The sequence below is a fragment of the Aspergillus aculeatinus genome (assembly GCF_003184765.1).
Source record: "Aspergillus aculeatinus CBS 121060 unplaced genomic scaffold BO66scaffold_98, whole genome shotgun sequence".
Taxonomy (NCBI): domain Eukaryota; kingdom Fungi; phylum Ascomycota; class Eurotiomycetes; order Eurotiales; family Aspergillaceae; genus Aspergillus; species Aspergillus aculeatinus.
This window is the reverse complement of record NW_020291567.1, coordinates 34,334-56,351: the sequence shown is the minus strand read 5'-3', so window position 1 is coordinate 56,351 and position 22,018 is coordinate 34,334. Positions and strand designations below refer to the sequence as shown.

General features: G+C 52.1%; 9 protein-coding genes across 9 annotated transcripts in view; 4 read left to right on the top strand and 5 right to left on the bottom strand.

Annotated features, from left to right (window-relative positions):
- Positions 1–224, top strand: part of BO66DRAFT_424602 (mitochondrial 54S ribosomal protein bL17m) — a gene marked incomplete at its 3' end in the record, with an annotated part of 1,151 nt that extends 927 nt beyond the window's left edge. The window contains exon 3 of the mRNA XM_025650179.1: positions 62–224. Within this exon, the coding sequence (XP_025497669.1) occupies positions 62–224 (163 nt within the window). The remainder of the gene's footprint in view (positions 1–61) is intronic.
- A 530-nt stretch (positions 225–754) lies between these two features.
- On the bottom strand, positions 755–2,432 carry BO66DRAFT_337776 (putative 3-beta hydroxysteroid dehydrogenase/isomerase family protein; the record flags this gene model as incomplete). Its single annotated transcript, XM_025644340.1, has 3 exons — positions 755–1,346; positions 1,450–2,095; positions 2,207–2,432. The coding sequence occupies 3 exons, from the start codon at positions 2,430–2,432 to the stop codon at positions 755–757; spliced, it is 1,464 nt and encodes a 487-aa protein (XP_025497668.1).
- Positions 2,423–3,578, bottom strand: BO66DRAFT_260207 (uncharacterized protein). The gene has a single exon (XM_025643038.1). The coding sequence runs from the start codon at positions 3,451–3,453 to the stop codon at positions 2,743–2,745; it is 711 nt and encodes a 236-aa protein (XP_025497667.1). The 5' UTR covers positions 3,454–3,578; the 3' UTR covers positions 2,423–2,742.
- Positions 3,579–4,642: 1,064 nt separating this feature from the next.
- On the top strand, positions 4,643–6,833 carry BO66DRAFT_260264 (MFS transporter). The gene is made up of 4 exons (XM_025643039.1): positions 4,643–5,127; positions 5,206–5,582; positions 5,660–5,921; positions 5,980–6,833. Exons 1-4 carry the CDS (start codon positions 4,790–4,792, stop codon positions 6,701–6,703), a joined length of 1,701 nt encoding a protein of 566 aa, XP_025497666.1. The 5' UTR covers positions 4,643–4,789; the 3' UTR covers positions 6,704–6,833.
- A 130-nt stretch (positions 6,834–6,963) lies between these two features.
- On the bottom strand, positions 6,964–7,536 carry BO66DRAFT_416375 (nuclear telomere cap complex subunit Ten1; the record flags this gene model as incomplete). The annotated part of the gene is made up of 2 exons (XM_025649595.1): positions 6,964–7,309; positions 7,451–7,536. 2 exons carry the CDS (start codon positions 7,534–7,536, stop codon positions 6,964–6,966), a joined length of 432 nt encoding a protein of 143 aa, XP_025497665.1.
- A 494-nt stretch (positions 7,537–8,030) lies between these two features.
- BO66DRAFT_396668 (ESCRT-III subunit protein SNF7) lies at positions 8,031–9,050 on the top strand. Its single transcript, XM_025648533.1, has 3 exons — positions 8,031–8,291; positions 8,398–8,602; positions 8,679–9,050. Exons 1-3 carry the CDS (start codon positions 8,117–8,119, stop codon positions 9,043–9,045), a joined length of 747 nt encoding a protein of 248 aa, XP_025497664.1. The 5' UTR covers positions 8,031–8,116; the 3' UTR covers positions 9,046–9,050.
- A 1,287-nt stretch (positions 9,051–10,337) lies between these two features.
- On the bottom strand, positions 10,338–12,347 carry BO66DRAFT_260179 (nuclear localization protein Npl6). Its single transcript, XM_025643037.1, has 2 exons — positions 11,120–12,347; positions 10,338–11,059 (listed from the first exon to the last, which is right to left on the bottom strand). Exons 1-2 carry the CDS (start codon positions 12,217–12,219, stop codon positions 10,426–10,428), a joined length of 1,734 nt encoding a protein of 577 aa, XP_025497663.1. The 5' UTR covers positions 12,220–12,347; the 3' UTR covers positions 10,338–10,425.
- Positions 12,348–17,103: 4,756 nt separating this feature from the next.
- BO66DRAFT_396664 (uncharacterized protein) lies at positions 17,104–17,786 on the bottom strand. Its single transcript, XM_025648532.1, has one exon. It carries the CDS (start codon positions 17,355–17,357, stop codon positions 17,130–17,132), a length of 228 nt encoding a protein of 75 aa, XP_025497662.1. The 5' UTR covers positions 17,358–17,786; the 3' UTR covers positions 17,104–17,129.
- On the top strand, positions 17,674–21,407 carry schA (serine/threonine protein kinase SCH9). The gene is made up of 4 exons (XM_025643036.1): positions 17,674–18,059; positions 18,438–18,567; positions 18,655–19,724; positions 19,797–21,407. The coding sequence occupies exons 1-4, from the start codon at positions 17,989–17,991 to the stop codon at positions 21,229–21,231; spliced, it is 2,706 nt and encodes a 901-aa protein (XP_025497661.1). The 5' UTR covers positions 17,674–17,988; the 3' UTR covers positions 21,232–21,407.
- Positions 21,408–22,018: the final 611 nt, after the last annotated feature.

Here is a 22,018-nt window from a genome sequence, read left to right as displayed (position 1 = left end):
TATCAAAACCTCTTTCCTCCCACAAGACCCAAAGAGACACCACACTAATCTGCATCAAAAGTCCAACGCCACGTCGAAACAACCTGGCACTCCCTCGGAACCTGCAGCATGGCCCCGCGGGCCGGCAACGCCCTCGCCCCACAGGGTGGAGTCGTCGACGAGCGCCTGAACGTCCACGGCGTGCAGGGCCTCAAGGTCGCGGATCTCTCCATCTGTCCGGATAATGTGGGGTGTAATACTTATAGTGTACGTTTTTCTTGCCCTCCCCCCCACCCCTTCTCTGCCCGAGGTTTCACGGTGGCTGTTTTGATTCTTGAGTTGGGGGCTTCATCCAGCTGACATATTTCCCGGCAACTGCAGACGGCATTGCTGATCGGGGAGAAATGTGCGGTGTTGACGGCGGAGGATTTGGGGTATCGCGGGGCGGCGTTGGAGATGAAGGTGCCTGAGTATCATGCGCCGGGGGAGACGAAGGGGTTGTCGAGGCTGTAGGTGTTGGGTTTGGATGGCTGGGGATGATTTGGGGGGGTTATGATTTATGAGGGTAGTCTTGTTTGTAGGGTTTTGGGTATATGTTCACTTCGTATTTATGATTGAATTCTTTGCTGGGTTGGTCATCTTGATATTCTGTGCGAGGGTGGGTTGCTCGCCCTGTTCAGCTGTGGTAAGTCCCATGTGTATGTACAGATTCTGAAGCGAAGTATGTATATATATGTGTGCGTACTGTACAGTTGCCGCCCCGCTCAAGGGCAACCTACAATTTCGTCGGAGGCACAACCAGATTGACATCCACCCCTCCACCCTCCGAAACACTCACCATCCCCTTCTTCGCTGCCGCCTCCGCGGCCTTGACATCCGCCCGCCGGTTCCAATCCTCGAGCTGCTTGCACATCCCGTACAGGGTCCCGATCGGCGGCGCGTACCCCAGCCCGCCCTGCGCGGGGCTTCTCCGCGCCCGCGAATCGTCCGCAATGACGTGCACGTTCGAGATCGCGAACAGACCCGGCTGCAGCTGCGCCAGGTCGCTCGGCACCGGCGGAAGCAGCCGCGGCAGGTACAGATGCTGCAGGAGGGAGTACCACTCGACGAGGTAGGAGAGCAGGAAGAAGGGGATTGCCGGCACCCGGGGGAACTCGACGGGGGTCTTGGCCAGGGTCTTGAGCAGGAGGTAGAGGTCGCTGAAGGCGATTGCCAGGTTGGGGTCGGTGACGAGGAAGGCCTGCCCGCCGATGTTGGGGAGCTCTGCGGGGGTGGCCGTGTGTTCGAGGAGGCGTTGTTCGTAGAGTAGGTGCGCGATCGAGACGTTCTCCGCGTTGACGAAGTTTTGGACGACCGGGTAGATCCAGCTTTTTTTGGGTAGAAGAAAAAGAGGTTAGGGGGCGGATTGTTTCGCAAAGGGGACCAGGGAATTTTGCGGGGAAAGGGGGAAGGGGGAAGGGCCCTGCTCACCTGGTGTTTCCGCCGGTCTTCAGATACATCGTTGTCACCCCTGCGCTGTTTTCTTCCCCGATTCCGTAAATGCCGTTCGCGGGTCGGATGCAGCCGGTGCGGAAGTTGGATTCGAGATCGTCCGCGGCGCGAACGAGGGACTCGGCTTCCGCCTTGGAGACGGCGTAGTTGCCGAAGAAATCGTAGTGTTCCTGGGGCAGAGGGGTCGCGTCGCTGATCACCTGGACCATGTGTTGAGGGGTCTTCCGCCAGGGAGGGAGCCAGAAGGAGCCACTGCGCAGAGCGACGGAGCCGGATGAGGTGGAGATGAAACAGCTTGCGCCGTGCTTCTTGGCAGCATTCAGCAGGTTGACGGTGCCGGTCACGTTCACGTTGCGGCACCGTGATAGGAAAGCTTTGTGACGCTCGGCGGGCCGGATGACTGCCGCGTTGTGGTACACGGTCAACGGCAGGGCTGCCACGGCTTCAGGCCATGGGTGCGCAAAGGCGCTCGAGACGGCCCCCTCGTCGACAATGTTGGTCTTGAAGAACGTGACTCCCTGGTCGAGAATCTCATGACGAGGTGGTTGAAGGTCTAGAACTCGAATAGCTGCCGGGTTCTCTCCGCGAGCAAGTAAATGTGTGACAATCCAGTTTCCGACAAGTCCTAGCATGTGTTAGGTGCTTCTTGCACATGGGCCCCTCTTGACCTGGCAGCTATCTGTTCGCATCCGCAGTCGGGAGATTTCCTGCAGACAGCTCAGGGCTATAGACATACCCGATCCACCAATCACAATGTAGCGACGATTCTGTTTAGGAGGCAGACTGCTTTCGACGTCCACAGGATTACGAATCGCGTCCTCGTAGGCGTTCTTGATCTCTTCAACTGTCCAGCGGTGAGGAGACAGACGGCGGACTTCCTCTGGAACCCCGGTCATGCCTCGATTGACATGATAGAGGTAAAGGAAGGTCAGGCCGGACACGGCGACTAATGCAGGAAGCATGGCCAAAACCGGGCTAAACTGAGCACAAAGGTGGCGGTTTCGAGTCTATATGATGGGTGGCATAGGGACCATGACTCCAAGAACTAGACAACTGGGAAGAATTCGAGGCCAGGTAGATATTTAATGCCAATACATTGAACCGTGTCCCTGAGCCACGAGCCTATCGGAGGTAGCACCATGGCGGTTCGAGCCATGGGCGTTGAGTTCGCTTCGAACGGGATCCAAATTTAGTCGCCTCGGTTAGAAAGCGATGCAGCGATCCACAACTTGAAGCCTTTCGTTGGTTGACCGGAGCATTCTACCGGGCATGTCACGGACTTTTCTGCAGGAGTGGAGGTCTGGAAGTTGGAAAGTATGGGGCTTGCCGTGAAATTGAAGTGAAATCTAGAAAGGAGAACGATGTCTCACAAGCGCGGTGCTTGTTCATCCCGCGGTGTCCGCGGGACATTGAGAGTGAGCTTTGACCATCCTTCGCATTTAACTGATGATTACTCATAAAACGAGTAGAGTGGAGCATGGCTCTAGGCTGCGCGATGTCGCTCCAACATCTGCTGCTCAACCAGGTTTGCGGCAGGGCAAGAGATGGCAAGTAGAATGTCGAACTTGATGAGTGTTTGTATGTTGCATCTGAGTACTGTAGTTTATGGAGTGTTACGGAGTAACTCAACAGTCGAGTCAATCCAGACCATGTCACATGCGCCCACGTGATTCCACCACGATTTGGCCGGATTGTCGCTCGGGATGATTCCGAGCACGAATGGGTCGTCAGTCCATTCAAGGTTAAATGTCCGAGACTCCATTCGATCTTCCGGAATGTCTTAATTAATCCGGTGCCTATGTACTCCGTACAGTGTACAGTACAGCAACCTGCTTTGTCAGTGACTGTGGCCACCAAATCCTCAGTCCGATAGTCGTGAACGTCGACGAGATGCAGTCTGGAGACCCGAGCCCAGCTGGTTGAGATGAACGATGTCGGCCTCTTTCTAATGATGGCCCTGTCGAGAAAATAGAAACACTCCATATCCCATTCGGTGGGTCCCGAACCTTGTTAGTCTGGGCAGTTGCTGATGCCTTTTGAGAGCACAGCTTGATACTCCCTCTATTCGCCATGGCTCTAGATCATAGAGACCTGGTGCTCTTGTTGGCACATAAAATCCACAGTTTAAACACCTTTGGCGCAGCTTCCCAGCGCTCCGTTGGGCCTCAAAGACCGCATAATGGAGGGAGTAACTCTATGGGACGAGTCAACGACAATGGGCCTCTGCCAAGGTTCAGATGTATTGGAGTCCTCTCGAATCAGCACTCGCAATCGTCAATTGAGGGCCCAAACATGCAGGAGGACTCATATCATCCTTGACCACCGAGCAAGGCCTTGGAATAAGAACCTTGAACAATTCAACGCCTGTAGGTCGATCGGCAAACCGGCACGGGCGGCAAACCGGACCCGACCTGCGATCTCTGTCTAAGTCCGTTGATTGGCTCGTGCCTGTAAATGACTGTAACGTGCTTTGTTTTCCAGTCATTGCATGGATGTGGTGCGTCAATCAACGCGATTCTCCAGATCGTGTCCAGTGTCCACCTTTCCACGGGGATGACCCATGAGTTTAATATTCATGAGTATGAGCTCCATCATGATCTGGGGTAAAACCGGGGATCGAAGCAGGAGCACCAATCCGGCATCCTAGGAATATCGCTATGCAGAGAAACCTGACCTACCCTACAGACAAGGGTAGTGCTTGATCAAATCCCGAAACTACTGCAGACCCTCCTGGTACAAGCGAAGAGTGCCAGATCGTCGAGTCATACAAACATGCGATACCGGTGGTCAAGTCAGTAATGGAGAAGTTACAAGTTATCGCCAAAGTCTTATCAGCAAAGATTGTCGCCCCACTCTCTCGTTGCTCTCTCGCCAATCTTAAGCCTAAATTGTATTCCTGAACCGAATTAGCTAGAGTCCCAGGGCCGCTAATCTTCAAAAAAGTCCTTGACCATGTCAATCCCACTCCTTCAAGAGGGCTAGCTCTCGCTCCAGTGCCTGGCCCCTCTGGACATTTATTCTCCATCTCGCCACTTTCTATACATCTCTAGCTCTTTCAAGCTGAACCTTGGGGTCCTTGCTACATCTGGACCTGAATGCTACCCATGTGATAGCTTTAAACGGCCTACATCCTATTGTACGAAACGGGAGAACAAGATTACAGCCACATCCTGAAGGCCTTCAAACCAACTCAGCTCATGGAACCTCATTCCTAGTCTTAATATCTAATACATCGCTAGATAGAGCAAGTCTCTACTTTGGAGCGTTATATACCGGACTCACACCGGTGCCTTGGCTGTCATAACAGCCAGCAAAGATCATGGCGTCCCCGCAGACCCCGCCCCAAGATGTCCACAAAAGCATTCGTCCCAGCGAGGAGGAGACCACCACGAGATATGCCCACTCCATCGCGGAAACAACATCTTCCGACGAGACTGTCGATCAGATAGAGGCTCTGGCCAACATCAATACGAGGACATCGCGCATCTCGATACCCTCACTGGCGCGAAAGGTGACATCGATTGGCACTACTGGGACAACCGACCCGAACTATGAGGTCGACTGGGAGGATGAATTCGACAGGACCAACCCGAAGAACTGGTCCCTCGGATACAAAGCCATGGGGATGTTCTTTCTTTCGTACAACACCCTGATTATGTGAGTTACAATCATCCTTCCCTACACTCGGAATGTTTCAGGTCCCCAGGATTGACCCTCCTGTTTCTTGAATACCAGAGTTCTCTATTCAACCTCCTACACATCTGGCATTTCTCAAATTGCCGCCGAGTTTGGCGCCTCCACCACAGTGGTCACTCTGGGACTGACCATGTACCTGATTGGGCTTGCCATCGGGTCTATGTTCATGGCTCCATTGAGTGAACTCTACGGGCGAAAGCCCGTTTCTGTCGGCTGCCTTGCAATCTTCACAATCATGATCATCCCCTGCGCAGTCAGCAAGAACCTAGCCACCTTGATTGTGTGCCGCTTCATTGGAGCGCTTTTCGGCAGTGTGATGATTTCGACGGCGCCAGGTATGGTTGCGGATATCTCGCACGATGATCAGCGCGCACTGGCAATGTCGATTTGGAGTATTGGTCCCCTCAATGGTCCAGGTATGCGCAAATGTTCGATCTGAGAACTGAAGACCAGAAAAAGAAATTGACTAGAAATGCAGTGGTCGGTCCCATAGTCGGAGGGTTCGTGACGCAGTACTTGGGCTGGCGTTGGATGGATTGGATTGCTTTGATCTTGTCCGGGGTTGCGTTAATCCTTTCGTGCATACTCAAGGAGACCTATGGGCCCATTATCCTCCAGCAAAAGGCGGCCCGTTTGCGCAAAGAAACTGGTGAATCGCGTTGGTGGTGCCGTTACGACCAGAAGGCTAGTCTGAAGGAACTGCTGACGGTCAATCTGAGTCGTCCATTTGTCATGGCCGTCACTGAGCCGATCTGGTAAGCTGTTCTTTCTACACTTCCCCGATACGCGAGACTAACGTGGTACTTTCTACAGTATCTTCTGGAACATCTACATTGCCATCGTCTATGGCATTCTATACCTATGCTTCACAGCTTACCCCATCGTCTTCCGCCAGATCCGCGGCTGGTCTCTCGGCTTATCCGGCCTAGCCTTCTTAGGTATTGGAACTGGGTGCTTGATCACCATCGCCTGCGAACCGCTCATCCGCCGCATGATCAACAGCCACAAGATCGACCCGGAAACCGGCAAGCCCGCCCCGGAAGCCATGGTGTCGATCGTCTGTATCTCCGCGCTTCTGATCCCCGCGGGGGAGCTCTGGTTTGCGTGGACCGGCTCTCCGGCCTCGGTCCATTGGATCGTCCCGATCCTGGCGGGGATCCCCTTCGGTGCGGGTAACACGGGGGTTTTCATCTATGCGACGAACTACCTGGCGGGCAGCTATGGCGTCTATGCGGCGTCAGCCATGGCAGGTAACTCGGTCATCCGAAGTATCCTGGGCGGCGTGTTGCCTTTGGTGGGGACGTACATGTACTCGGGCATCGGGCCGAACTGGTCTGGTACGTTGCTGGGATTGTTGGAGGTTCTGATTGTCCCGATTCCGTTCGTGTTCTATAAGTATGGATACAAGATCCGAGAGAGGAGTACTCTCATTCGGCGGATGCAGGAGGACAAGAAGCATTTGGAGATGAAACGAAAGCGACAAATGCAACGAGGTGAGAGGGGGGCTGTGTCGGAGAAAACAAAGATGGAGGTTTAATTTAGAAAGGGATTTTTGCATTGAGAGGAGCATGCATGAATTGGAGAAAGAATCATACGCTCATGTGTTTTCCCCATAAAGAAATCTCTGCATGGCTGAAACCGAAGATTAGCGCATCGTGGGCATGGTCCAAATCTATGCGATGACCCCTACTCTGAAATCTGAGTGCAACGTTCAGACTTGCATAGCATGGCTCCGATCACCAGGGCATACGTAGATGCTGAAATTGGGCTTAATACTCCATCACCTCCACCTCCACCTCAAACCGCCCTCCTCACTCGCCGTTCAACCTCCAATGAGTCCCGAAGAATCCGCTCATACTCCCCCAACGCCACCGCGCCCGCCGGGATCACCAGCACAGCTTCAATGTAGATAGCCGGGAACACGGAGGCAGGGCCAGCATCCTCGGCATCTTGGCTTGGTTTTCTTCTTCTCACATACCCGAGCACAGTCACCCACGCACCCACGCGCAATAGCTCGGCCGTGACCGATTCTAGCACGGCATTGACGTCGACCAACACCGAGGCTGGCTCTTGCGGGGGTTTACGGTGGGGATAGTTGTGCTCCAGAACGAGGTGGCCTGTTCGGATTAGGTATGTTCTCACGCTGAAGAGTTGAATTAGCATCTGCTTCTACGGATGAGGTGGGATTGTGCGAGGTTTAAAGGGAACGCAAATGAATCATCCCGGATCTATATAAATTCTATACGGGAATAGTAGCTGCACATCAGGGAAAGTTCCGACGCACCAACCGAGAAATCGGACTTTCGAATCAATCGGGAGGGAGGGAAGATCCGAGAGAAAACTGCGGGTTGAAGGAAGGGGGGCGTTCATCCCTTCGACGTTTATTGAAATTTCATCGGACCATACATAGCTGGTGGATTTAGTTGGATTGATGCAGAACTTAAGGAAAGCCTGAGAAGATATCGAAGCAGCGGGAAATGACGTGGGCACGTGACGGTGACCTCCCCGATAGGCTTAGCGTGTATGTCATAGGGCCAAAACGAGGGGAAAACCAAACCACTGGGCAGGCGGATTATCATCCAACTTGGGTTCGTTGCCTTCTCACTCCTCCTCTTCTGCCTCCTGCACCGGCTTTCAACTCTAGACACTGTTGTGTACTTGGTCTTCTATTTAGTTCAGGCAGACTTACAGATCTCCTTCTCCCATCTTCCGACACTAACTCCCGGGTCCGATCGAGTGAGATCCACTTATTGCGACCTCATCCCACTTCACACCTCCTCGACCGCCTTCCCTCCCCCTCCAAGGAAACTCGCCGCTCTTCCCCAACAACCCACCCCTTCTCGAGCTTTTATATCGCGGATCGGTGTGAGACGCAGAATCTCATAGAGATACTCCGTCTTTCACACACATTCTAGACTCTCCTCTTCTCTACACACAGTCCTTATCAACAATGTGGTCCTGGTTCGGCGGAGCGGCCGCTCAGAAGCGGAAAGATGCGCCCAAGGAGGCGATCCTGATGCTCCGCGAGCAGCTGGACATGCTCCAGAAGCGCGAGAAGTATCTCGAAAGCCAGATGGACGAGCAGGATGCGATTGCGAGGAAGAACGTGACGACGAATAAGACCGGTATGTTCTTTTCCTTCCTGTGAATCAACGTCCGGGGAAACGGTCGCGGGAGAGTGGTCCAACAAATATGGAATGCACAGACAACTAATATGTTCTAAACCAACAGCGGCCAAAAACGCCCTGCGACGGAAGAAGAACCACGAGAAGAACCTCGAGCAGACGACCGCGCAGATCGTACAGCTCGAACAGCAGATCTACTCGATCGAGGCGGCGAACATCAACCAGGAGACTCTCAATGCCATGAAGGCGGCCGGTGCGGCGATGACGCAGATCCATGGCTCGATGACCATCGACAAGGTGGACGAGACGATGTACGTGTATACATATGTTTATTATGGTTGGAAGTGGCGGCGCAGCCGGGGGCTAACCAGTGGGCACTCAAAACAGGGACAAACTCCGCGAACAGCACCAACTCAGCGAGGAGATCGCCCAGGCCATCACAAGCAGCTCCATCACCGAACAACCGGACGAGGCCGATCTGGAGGCCGAGCTCGAGGGTCTGGAGCAGGAGGCGATGGACGAGCGGATGCTCAAGACCGGCACCGTGCCCGTGGCAGACCAGCTCAACCGGTTACCCGCCGCGGCCAACGGAGAACGTGAGTTCACTACTCCTCTACTTTCCCAGCAAGCTCAATCTCTGGAACACAAACAACTAAACCTCAAACCTCTAGTCAAAACCCAACCCACGCACATCGAGGAAGACGACGAGGAAGCAGAGCTGGAAAAGCTTCGCGCCGAGATGGCCATGGGATAAGTGGGGATCGGGGGGCGCTGTGCACCCCCCCATTCTTTGCTTTATTCTGTAATTCTGTCCCCCGTATCTTAAGAATATCTTGTGCCGTCTGCCCTTGCGCCGCTTCTTTTTTTTTTCCCGTGCTTTGCTCTTTCACACCATTTCTTATTTTTGTCTCTCTCTTTTGCGTCTTGGAGTTGAGCCGCGTTTGCGCTGCGTTTGCCCTTTTTTTCGCTACTACTACCACTACCACCACCACCACCACAACACTACTACTACATTCGCATGATGGAATGGAATGAATGAATCAATGTCCACAACTAGATACTATTGAATACTGCCTAAACCACTGAAAAAATTTCAAAATGCCCGTGCGCTTAGCTTATATTGAGTCCCCGCAAAGAATCTGCCTGCCGTGCTGCACCCACCTCCCCCGCGAGCTTGCCCGTTCTTCTGGCCTAATTTAAGACATATCATGCTGGAGCCTGGAGGCGTTACTCATCCTGCCTTAGAAAGTTGCTTTCTAGACTAGGTAGGTACATACTATCGAGCTCAGCTGGCTGGCGAACGGTCCATGGGACCTCGGGCAGTCGATCCGGTCACGGGTCGGACTGGTTCTAAGTACCAGCCTAGGCCCGACCATCTTCAAGCCCCTACCGCTTGCAAAGGATGAGATACACCAAGGTCAAAATTGTATCGCTTGGACATTCACAAGTGACTGTTCGTTAACTGCTCTTTATTCGGGATAGATGATCGAGAATGGTCGATGTTTTCCGAATGACAGGTGGAGAGGTTCTTGCGGAGAATGAGGTGGATGAAGTATAGGTTGGTGCCTGGCCGTCTACGCTCAGACATCTCCCATTCAACAGGCATCCCCCATGCGAGGTAGGCTGATACGTGAGAAAAAATCCTACTCCAGGGCCAGAAGGTAAAGACGACGCAAGTCAAGCTTCAGCTATCAGATTAAGAAAAGCTATTAATACACATTTCAGGGGGGACCCAATTGATCGATTGATATGAATCGGAAAGCGCCAACTCCAAGGAGGTGTTTACCCTTCTGCAAAATAAAAAAATAAAGGTGAAAAATGGGGGGCAATGAAAGAACCCATCCGTAAGAACGCGTGGAAACCTGACACCTCCGTCCCTGTGCCGAATTTGGATCGAATTTGTGAGTGAAAGGATGAACTCTCGGATATGTAAGGAGACCTGGGAAAAGAAGACGCCATTGCATGATCAGTAGTCGGAAAAGGAACATTTATCGTAATACTTTTTCGTCCGTCCCGGGCCAGCTATTTCCTTGCAATGCTCTCCAAACGCGATGGGGTATGGCTCAGAATAGCTAGCTATTCAATTTTGCCTGCAGGATTGGCCCTGGGAAGGGGAAGGAGAACGTGGCACACATCAAGGGAACCAGGCGTAGCTCTTGAGCGGATTGCTACGGGCTCCGTCAGTGGCCTCGCTGGCCCATTTCGACTTCCAATGCAATTCATTTGCGGCGGCATCAAGAAGAGCTTCCTGGCAGTCCGGCGGGAGTTCCGCAAGGATTTCCGGACTCATGAACTCGGCATTCTTTGGATCAGCGACGCTGAGGAATCCATTGGAGCCGACATCGTGGACATCACCGTCCGGGCCGGGAATGCCGAGACCTGAATGCGGGGCGGTTTCAAAATGGACATCGTGGATGGCGAAGCGACGAGAAAGAGCCATGGGGACAGAGGAGAATATGGTAGTGGTTTCAGGATCGGTCGTTTCGGTTGTTGTTACTGCCGTCGTGTCGCCGGCGTCATCCATCGATTCATCGGCTTCCCTATCCGCCACAACAGTTGACTCGTTGGTGTCTTTACCATTCGTCAACCTGAGGGTCGACATTCCCTGTGCCAGTCGACTCGCAAGGCGCGGGTCAGGAGGCGGTACTCGCTCCCAGCGAGCATGAGAGGGCTGCATGATCTTTGGGTACTGCATGAGGTTGGTGTGGATGTCATATTGACCATCCAGATTCATGCGGCGGGTCTGGGAGAGAAGGCTGTTGAAGTTGCTGTATCCATAAAATCAGCATCGTATGACTAGCCAAATCAAGCAACAAGAAAACGCATACCTTGCTTCGCGAGCGTGCTCAAGCATCCAATTGTCGCCTGTGACTGTGACCTTGCGCTTCTTTGAATCCACCACCTTACCCGTGGGCAAGGGGGCTGCGGGTGTGGCAGTGTGGTAGACGCTACTGGCTCCATGCCATGCGACATACTGGTTCTTGTTATAAGATTCTCCCGGGCCCGGAAGTCTGTCCTCGGGGACAGCGAGTTCACCTTCCACATCTCCCCGTTCTCTCGCAGCCTGGGTATGATAATCGTCGACGACCTTTTTACCTCCAACGATAATCTTGGCGCCAAATTCCCGAAACACGGATCTGGCAGTGACCACGCCGATAGCTCGACCTTTGTAGGAGTGTGGGATGATTTCTCTTTCGATCAAATCGCGCTTCGCGTCATCGTCGATGATGATCTTGTACAAGAACTTGTGTTTCTGGAAGAACAGGTATGAGTCCCTGAATCCGATGCAGCGGGCCGGCTCTGTAGACAACATGTACTTCCGGTCGCCACGGTTCAGAAGTGTGAAGACGCGAACTCTGTAATCTCGGCCACCCAGCAGATTCCCGCACTTGTCGACCTTCGTCTCACCCTCAGGGTCGTCGGGCAGGGCCACTTCATCGTCGATGACATCCATCATGTTTCCTTCCTTGTCGATTGGAACCTGCGTAACATGCGACGGTCCGCGATTTCGCGCCCAACGTCCACCGCTGGCAGCAGGTCGTCCTCGTCTCCTCTTGACAGGCGTGCTCACATGAATCGGCGCGGGGGCGGAACCGTCGTCGGGCGCATCCCAGTCTGGGGGGCGGTTCTTGGGGGGGCGACCTATGCGACGCTTGCGCGGGATGGCTGAGATGCGACCTCCAGTGCGAGTTGGTGTGTCGCCCCGGGATGGCGCGTTGGAATCTTGTGCAGGTGTTGCCGCCTCTTCGTCTTCGGGGGCCGGGTCCGTTGGGCCTTCCACATCCGGATCCTTGTCCGACGCATCGCCAGGATCTGGCATAGCAGGCGAGGAGCCACGCGACGGCGGTGCTTCGATCATTTCTTCGTCAGAGGCATCGGGGAGCGGAGGTGCGGCATTCCCTAAACGGAAATTAATATTCGCGCTCATCACGGATTCAATTTCGCACGCACGCACGCCCTGGCAAGCAGCCAAAGAAGAATTAGCAGGAAAGGCAGGAAGGGGAATATCATACTCATTGATTGAGCTGCTGCTTGGGCAGCCGCTCGAAGTTTGCGGGCCATCGTTGACTGACAGCGAGCGACCGTTTGGAGTGAATGGAAGGAGGGAACGGGGACGGACGCCAAACAGAGTAAGGTGGAGGAAGAGGCCGGGCCTTCGGACGTGCCTTTCCGCTGCCTGTCGCGCTAAACCAAGAGGGTGGTCGGACGCGGATCTTTAGTTTGGCCGAGGATGCTGTATATATCACGTGAGTCAGGCCTGAAGACCGAGACTCTTGCCTCAGGCATACATAAAATGCTGCCTTGCCACGTGCCAAAACTTTTTGTTCCCTTCCCCTTCCCCTTCCCCTTCCCTTCTCCAATTTTTTGCCCTTTTCCTCCACTTCTGCCCCCCTCAATGGCGCGATCCCATTGACACTCGCTGCCGAATGATGTCATCGCTTCCTTTGCCCCGTCGATCGCCGACACTTAATTAGCGCTTGCATTGAGTTCTGATTTTCCGGAAAACCTCCTTTAAAACTTATCTGCGGGCTTTCAATTGACATTTGGGCTCCTCCCCACCATGTGTTGCAGTATGAGTATGCGGGATTTTTCGCGGATGGCAAGAGGTGGTTTTACTCGGTATTATGAGCAGGTCCAGGAGCACTGCATAATGCTGCTGCTCAATGAGGGCTTGAGCAACCATCCAACGCTATCGCGATAAGGTAAGCACAGACATTAACTAACCACTGGTATCGACAAGGTACGTAAGAACGTATCGCCTGCGCTTCATCCCGGCAGCCAGCTTCACATGCTGTAGAGAGGAAAAGGCGGTGGACATTCTCTTTTTTGACTTTTGGACACTTTCTGAAACCCCTCTTACCCTTTGCCCCTCCCATCTGCCCCCATCTCCAACCCAACCCCACCATGATAGGGTGCCTCTTCTCCGCACGCGTTGAATATCAGATGCATCTCTCTGAGGGGGTCGGGGGGACCTCCCCTCGTGCAATCATGTTGATCGTGTTGAAGGGCGATCATGTCTTATCGTATACTGAGTACGCCGTAGTGTTTTATCTCTTCCACGGCGTGGTTTACTCCGGAGCAATGGATCTTCTTCTTCTGCTGCTGCTGCTGTTGCTGCAGCGTGTGGCCCGGCGATCGCGCTTACACAGCTTCTGCTGCAGGTGACCGGCCTCACTGATCACAGGTCGCCCTTGCCGACCCAAGCAACAACCCTAGGATCGTCAAAACGGCCGGTGGTGACACTGGGGACTGCGTAGCAGGATTTTGGACTAGAAGCCGGGAGGAAGAAAGTCTATCAGTAATTCTACATGGGCCATCCCTCTTGTTATTGGAGGCTGCTCAACAAAAGATATCGTTTCGATCCGCGGGCGCAGCTGCAAGCTGTTTTTCTTTCTACCTGCCTCCCGATAAAAAGTCTAACAACAATGCATTATGGAGTGATCTCTCCTCCTAGAGCGTGCGTGCGTTAGTGAAGACCAGAAAGTCAAGCTGACTGACTGCGTCTCTCGGCTGTCACTGCCGTCGAACCAGCTGTCTTGGGAGATCGACTATCCTGCTCCACTTTCCTCCCCCACGACCACTGTTGCGATGACGCGCGAAAGTCGGTAGCTTTGCAGTAATAGATAGATGTTGTATTGTGTGGGCAAAGCTTCCCCACTGATCATGTATGTATGTATGTACTATGCTCAGCGGCCCTGAAATTCGTGAGGTGCACATGCAAGGAGATGGTCAGCCCGGAAATCCCGCTTGTTTCCGATGTGGTTCTCTGGGTTTTTTTCACGTTTACGAGGTTCATTATCATCATCATCGTCGTCTTACTTTTGTTTAGTTGGGACAAGAACGACTTTAGTGGACAGAAGGGAGGGGGGATGCTGTTGCGCAACTCGTAGTTAACTTAGGGCATCTGACTAAGAAATTAGGAATGCACGGAAAGCCCGAGGATGACATCGACAGTAAACAGTAAAGCGAAGCAGACTCGACATCGAAGGCTTGCTTGTCTTGTACTGTACGTAAATGCGGCGCGGCATTGCGGCTATACTACCCCCGAAAATAGATTCATGTATGCTGCAGAGTAACCATCATCTCAGCCGGCAAGGCTCTGCCCTTTCATATTCCCATCTGAGATAATCCGGCTTTGACCGCGACCACAACAAACACGAGCTGAAAATACTCCGCGGAAGTGTGATGTCACAAAAAAAATCGCATCTCTTATCATACTAATTATCCCTGGTCGGATTTCTTCAGCAAGGTGAGCCGATTTCCGGTGGCTGTCACGGCAAGGGGAATACAGTACTCGGACGAGAACTTTACATACTTCCATGACAGCCAAGGCAACCACTTCAGGAAGCGAGACATTCCTAAGGAGGTAATCGGTCTACTCCCGGTCCGGTCGAGAGCTACTAGGGAAGTAAAATCCCCTTAAGTTAGTAGTCCATAGGCGACAACCCAAAGGTGACATCGGTGATGAAATGTCACAGCTTCCTGCAGCTCAAGTTAATAGCATCATCGCCAGCCAAATGATCGAGTCACCCATCCCCTCATCCGCCGACTAGAATCTCTCTGTCAATCAATCATCCATTTTCAATGACCTGCGTTGATAGCGTTGGTCGCCGAGGAGACCCCACCCCGTTGCAGATGCCGGCAAGGCAACGAACGGACGGACTGAAGGAGAAAGAGGAGAAGAGGGAAAGGAGGAAGAGGAGGAGTAGGTGGTGGTGGTGGTGGTGGTGGTGGTGTGTGTGGCGGGCGGACTTATCATCCGGAAGTTCTTAATTGTAGAACTTTAGGTCGCGCGGCGCTTAGCGGATAAGCCTGGGGGAGAAAAGCTATAGCATCGCTGGAGGAACCGGGGGTACAGTACGGAGTAGTATAGTTTGGATAGACTTCCTGTATCGCGGGGACCGTTGTCAGATGGTGTTGCCCAGAAAGAAGAATGAAAGCCCTTTCTTCCATGGTACTACTGTACGATGTATGGTGGAAGGAAGGAGGTACGAAAAGTCGACACCAGATCCAAGCAAATGTCAAGGAACAGATGGAAGATCGATCGCACACAGATCTGAATTGATACGTCCTGGGCTGTGGTTGAACGGCATCTCGATGATCCCCTTACTCGGACCGGTTACTACCGACCACACGCAGAGATGGTAGATGGTAAGGAGAAATATGGCAGACTTTCGAGAATGCCCGGTTCTCCCCCATGAACCATGGAGTGACGCTCACCGGGGCGGATAATCAGTCATCATTGATCCCAAATAGTCAAGAGGCAAATCATGCACCGAGTGGCTGCTCATCATCAGACCTCCTTAGAGTCATCAGCGGCTTGAAGCTCTTGCTTCTCTTCTCTTGCTTCTCTTGGCCGGACAATCAACGTTCGGGGTTCATATTTATCTTCAGATGACTCCCCCCCTCCTCTTTCCTTTCCCCGAGGAGTTCGATGCGGTGAGTTTGGTTTAGGATTTGATTTCCTGCTTGCTTGTCTGCTTGCTTGTTTCTGTCCATTCCGTCGGTTTCAGGCCCCATTTCGAACTACCAAGGCAGCTATTGTTTTGGGTCCATGATTCTTGTTCTTCTGCGGCTGCTAACTTACTTTGATTTTACTATTGCTCCTTTTACACACTATCATAACCATTACCGCTACTACTACTATATTATCACGGCTCCTTCTTTCTCACCTTGCTATTCATCTATCCATTGGCAAGCACTGGCAAGCACTGGCAAGCACTGGCAAGCACTGGCAAGCACTGGCAAGCACTGGCAAGCACTGGCGGTAATACCTAAAAGGACCATAATGTTGCTGCCCTGCGAGTCGGTTTGTGGTTGACTTCACCAAGTGGCTCCAACCCAAGCCCCCGACTCTATTTCTTCATTTGTCCAAACCACCGCCATCTCCACTCCGCGCGAGCCCTTTCGCCTTACTTGGTTGTGATTTGTTCCTGAGTCCCCAAAAGGTGGCATTTTGCCTCCATCATTAACTTATCTTCTCCTGCTTAAGGCAACTCCGCACTAAGGTAGGTGCAAGATTTGTGTTTCATTGCCGTTCAACAGCCCCTGGACTATAAGCTCTGTTACAGGCCAACAAACCTACAACAGCATATATACAACATTATTGCCCGCCTCATCAATGGCCTCAAAAATTCCCTTTTCCACCTTCTTTATCCTTCATGCATGATTGATTGTTTTCCTACTTGTAGCAAATTCCCGCCCGACCTTATTGTATACCCCAGCATCACCACCAGCATCACCACAAGTGTCTGCCTGCACTCGTCGTTGAGCGCGATATACTACCCTTCGACCATCGCCTGACTGTTACTTCTTCTATCTTCAAGTGTGATTATTCACCTGGTTCGTGGTTACCCCCTCACCATTGGTTCGATTTCCCCGTAATCCAGCCCATGCCTTCAATGATCTTAACCTTCTTTCTATTGCTTTTTTTTGTCCGCAATTTTTGAAGTTCATCCCCCTTTGGTATCCTGCAAGTCCCTGATCCATTCAGCGGCTTCAGCGGCACCTTGAGTCTATGACTGGCACTTGGTTCTTTTTTGTTTTTCCCTCCTCTTCTTTTTTGGGACAGCATGAACGCCACCACCCTTTGCTTCCACACTTATCACTTCCACATTTGCCAGATTCTTGAAGGGTGTGAACCATGAAAGATCTCTCTCTCTCTCTTTCTAACATTTGATGTGTTGGTATTTTTTGACAGGGTTATATAAATCGATCAGACGAGCAACCGACTCACGATTCATCTACGTACCCATCAACTACTTACTACTACCTACCACCCACCACCTACCTTTACCTTACCTGATTCAATCCCACTCACTGCACCAACCGAACCCGCTATCCGCCGGTGTCCGCCCGCCATTTGTCCATCTGGGCCTGATTGACGCTAAGGCTCCATTTGCAACCCACATTGACGACGGGCAGTAATTGTAAGTTCCAATGATTCATTTCATCCTCCTCGTGTCTTGTCTCTTGTCTTCGGGTTTCTTCAGCTCGCCCCAAAGCTGAGAGTGAGAACGAGAACCAGAAGAAAAAAAAAATAAAAAAGAAAAGGGACGAACTCATTGGGTTCCTTTCTGGGCGAGAAAAGAAAAAAGATCACTTCTTCGTTCTTTTTTCTCTCTCTCTCTCTCTCTTTTCTTGCCCTGTGGCATTATTATTCGCCCCCCCTCTTCCCCTACCTACCAAGCTTAGCCTTCTACCCTACCCTACCCAGTTCCCTTTTACTCACCCCCCCCCAATAACTAACTACAATTCCACTTCGAATTCCCCCCTAATCTGCGCCTGACTTCATCCGCCTCCGCCTCTTTCAACATTTTCTCTCGCTCGGATCCACTTCTGGCTCTTCTGCTTTTAACACCTTTCTACCACCCAACAGGTCATTTAATCCCGCCTTCTCTATCCTTCTACCCCTCCCCATTCTTCTCACATCGCCCTGTCATCCGAACCCGATCGGATCCAACATCCCGCAAATTCCCCTGGGTTATACTCCCCAACATCATCTCCCCGACAAACGTTTTCTAGCTAAGATCTCTTCTCCTACATCTTCCGGAAGAGAGATTTTTGTCGCTCGCTAGTCGGCCTCGACTCACCTCACGCTCCACTACGTCATCCTTCGCGTCGCAACGTCTAGAACGACGATCTTTAATTCCGGTGCGCTAGGCGGAGGACTTGGTTATCGGATGGGAACATAATCATGGCTGCTGCTCAGAGTGCAACCCAATCGCGCGGAGATGCGGAGATGTTGAAGCAGCCCATACCCCGGAGGTGAGTCTTCTACTATGGATACTTCATCCGCCACCACATGGTTGCGATCTCGCGATGAGGATTACCAAGGTTCGGCCTTTACACTCCGAACCTGAATGCCCTCATGCTACTCATTTCTTACATGTCACTTATGTTCTGCGTAATATTGCATGCATCATGAGTCAACCACGATAGGCCAACGACGCAAAGTCTTGTATCCTCATTGTCTTGGCTCACATCTGCACCGCCCTGAAGTTTTTTTCCCCCCCAAGCCATCTATTTGATCTCTTGTCACTCAGTCGTTGTGTTCTGAGGCGCTTTGCGGTTTTACTGCTTTCCGTGTCGCGGCCGATCCAACAAATCTTCATTTTCCTCTGCGGTGGCTAACTAGTTCTGTAGCAGCGGTGTGCAAGAGGAAGACAACCAAGATTCGATCGGTTCAAACAGTCCGACGCCAACCGGAATCTCGACTCCACAGCCCGATCTAGCAGATAAGCGTCTGCCCTCCCTAAGTTCCAGTTACTTCCAGGTTGGTTCTCCCTCAAATAATAATACTCGTCGCCCCAACACCCGGTGTTCTTCTTCTGAGACTCGTGCTTCCGCGTATTCTTTCCAGTCGGATATGTCCGCTGGAGGAGGTCGGGACTCTCAAACTTTTGGTCACAATTCCTCACCCTCGGACTCCTTTGTCTTGATGGAGCGCCCGGAGGTTACGGACACCAAGTTATCTGTCGCTTCGCCGGATCAGAATCTTGAGACGAATATGATAGTACCAGAGACATTACCCCCCACGAACCTACCTACACCCCCGTACCACTCCGCTTGTGCCCTTCTGCAGAAAGAGTCGGATGAGACTGGTTCTGGTTCTTTTACCTCGGACAGAGGCATGAGCTCTATTTTCACTACGTTGAAGAATTATCTCTCGCCCGCCGGGAGCATGTCTTCTTCCGAATCTCCAGCCCGTCGTCATACCTCCCTGCCAGTTTCCAGCGTCTCTGACGACCCTGTCCTTGCCACACACTTCTCCAACCCTTCTCTTCCTCCTTACATGTCAGATACCCTATGTTTGGCGGATGCTCCCCTACTCGAACACGAAAAACCACTTGTCTCCATAACTTCTGAGAATCTGGCGAAGCTAACTGGAACCGTGTCGGATCTTGTGCGCTTTAAGAACACACCCCCACTTACTCCACGGGCCATGTCCAACGAAGGATCGCAACCGGACAAGAAGCCGGTCACATCGCCTCCTCCAGCATCAATTCCCGTACCAGTCCAGTCCGGCGACGAAACAAGCTCTACCGACGAGCTTGCCGGGAAGCTCAACGAGGCCTTCCCCCCCGAGAGAGATACTCCGTCGCCGTCTAATGGCCCGCCCGTGGCACCACTGAAGGGCAAGCTGTTTGTCAAGATTTCCGAGGCCAGGGGATTGCGACCCGGATTTGACCCCTATGTGGTGTGCGTTTTTGAATGGAATGAAGCGATTTCGAAGAGTGCCAAAGAGGAAGAAGACGCTTCGCTGGAACGGCAGCAAAAGGAACAGGAGAGCTTGGAACCCGAAGCTGGACGGCCGATGGCGATCCCGATGAAAAGTCGACAGAGTAGCAACAACAGCGCGCTAGACGGTCCCGATTTGAGGGGTGGTCGGGCTCCTGTCACTGATCCTCATTGGAATCACGAAGCGACTTTGTAAGTTCATTCCGTGTTTTATGCCACATGGCGCTTGCATCCAAGTCTCCGACCATCGCTAACACTGGACAGCGACGTCTTCGGGGACGAGTCGGAAATTGATGTGTCCGTCTATGATCGGAGCAACCATGAAGATTTTCTTGGTCACGTGCGACTATGCATTAATCTGATGGAAGACAATAGCCGCCTGGAAGGGTGGTTTCCTTTGGCTTCCCGTGCGGCGGGTGACTCTCAGGTGTCCGGAGAGATCCACCTGGAGATGCATTTCGAGAAGACAGAGAGAAAGCAGGTGGGACCGAATGATTTCGAGATCTTGAAGCTTATTGGCAAGGGAACTTTTGGCCAGGTGTATCAAGTGAAGAAGAAGGACACACGGCGTATTTACGCTATGAAGGTTCTTTCGAAGAAGGTCATCATCCAGAAGAAGGAGGTTGCGCATACCTTGGGTGAGCGTAACATTCTGGTTCGAACAGCTATGGCCGCTTCTCCCTTCATCGTCGGGCTGAAGTTCTCCTTTCAAACACCCACCGACCTTTACTTGGTCACGGACTATATGTCCGGCGGCGAGCTATTCTGGCATCTCCAGAAAGAAGGACGATTCCAAGAGGCGCGTGCTAAGTTTTACATTGCCGAGTTGATCTTGGCCCTACAGCATCTTCACGACCACGATATCGTGTATCGTGATCTTAAGCCGGAGAACATCCTCCTCGACGCCAATGGTCATATCGCTCTTTGTGATTTCGGCCTTTCCAAGGCAAACCTCACCCAAAACGATACCACAAATACTTTCTGCGGAACAACCGAATATCTCGCCCCGGAGGTATTGCTTGATGAACAAGGTTATACCAAGATGGTCGATTTCTGGTCTCTTGGAGTCCTTGTTTTCGAAATGTGCTGCGGCTGGAGTCCTTTCTATGCCGAAGATACCCAGCAGATGTACAAGAACATCGCCTTTGGCAAGGTCCGTTTCCCTCGTGATGCTTTGAGCACAGAGGGAAGGAACTTTGTGAAGGGCTTGCTCAACCGGAACCCCAAGCACCGTCTTGGCGCCAAGGGCGACGCGAAGGAGCTCATGGCCCATCCTTTCTTTGACGATGTTGACTGGGAGGCACTGGGTCGCAAGGAGGTGATACCCCCTTTCAAGCCTGTCCTCAAGTCCGATACGGACACTTCCAATTTCGACCCCGAATTCACCAATGCCCTAGAGAACAACAACTCTCTGAATGACCGCGCAGCCGCTCTTGCCAACGGGCTGATGCCTGCGGGGACACCGCTGTCTCCCGGTCTGCAGGCCAATTTCAAGGGCTTTACCTTTGTGAACGAAAGCTCGATCGACCACCACTTCAAGAACGACACTGGCGACCACATGGTTGAGGATACCGAGACGTGGCCTCGGGCCCAACAGGTGTCAAGCAACCACATGGATCACCGTATGAGTGGCGTTCAGAGAACTGGTGAAGGCGGCGAGCCCGGGATCTTCAACGTTGATGATAATTTCGACATGTGATAATGGCCTGATGCATGGAACTGGAGTTGTGATTTATATCTTCTTGTTTTGTACATGCTTCTATGTGTGGAGATGGAATAGGCTTTAAAGCCTGGATTCCATTTGCCCATGCTTGCTCTCCAGGGATGTCTTTTATTTTATAGCTTCTTTTCTGTGAGTACTTCGGGGAACATCATGCTGTACACACCCAGCGGCTTTGCTTTTCCTGTTCTTATCCCTCTCTGCCTATTGTGTTAGCTCTTTTCTGATCTTTTCTATCATGTCAAATGGATAGATGGTTGGATGACTTTTTATGATTGATTGATTGAACTTTCATTTGTGAGTAGGACTTGCGGGTTTTTAGAACCACCGATGGTTCCTCATTCATCTGGGAACTGTCCGGTGTTATGCCCAGCATATCTGTCCACTGCATTGCTGGATGATCTATGTCATGAATGTTTCTTTTCTGGATGCTCTCTTGTTATGGCTTCTGTGATAAGCTGTTCACAAGTCAAGTTCATTGCTTCGGTTTTCCTTGAATCCAGGAGTTGGTCGGACAGACTCGAAGAGATCATGCAGCGGCGTTCCACTGTCGGGCAGCATGGCGCAGGAAAGGTCGTGTGCTTGTCTTTTCTTTGTGCTTTTGAATTGGCTAGGCTAGAAGAGCTGGTTGTCTCTTGAGGCAATGCATGTGCATAAATAATACATCAAAATACCTGACTGTCTAGATCAATCTGACCTTTCTCAGGCCTACTTCTACCTTAGTTTCCAATTACTGATACATCACCTTGTCCACGTGACAGAAACC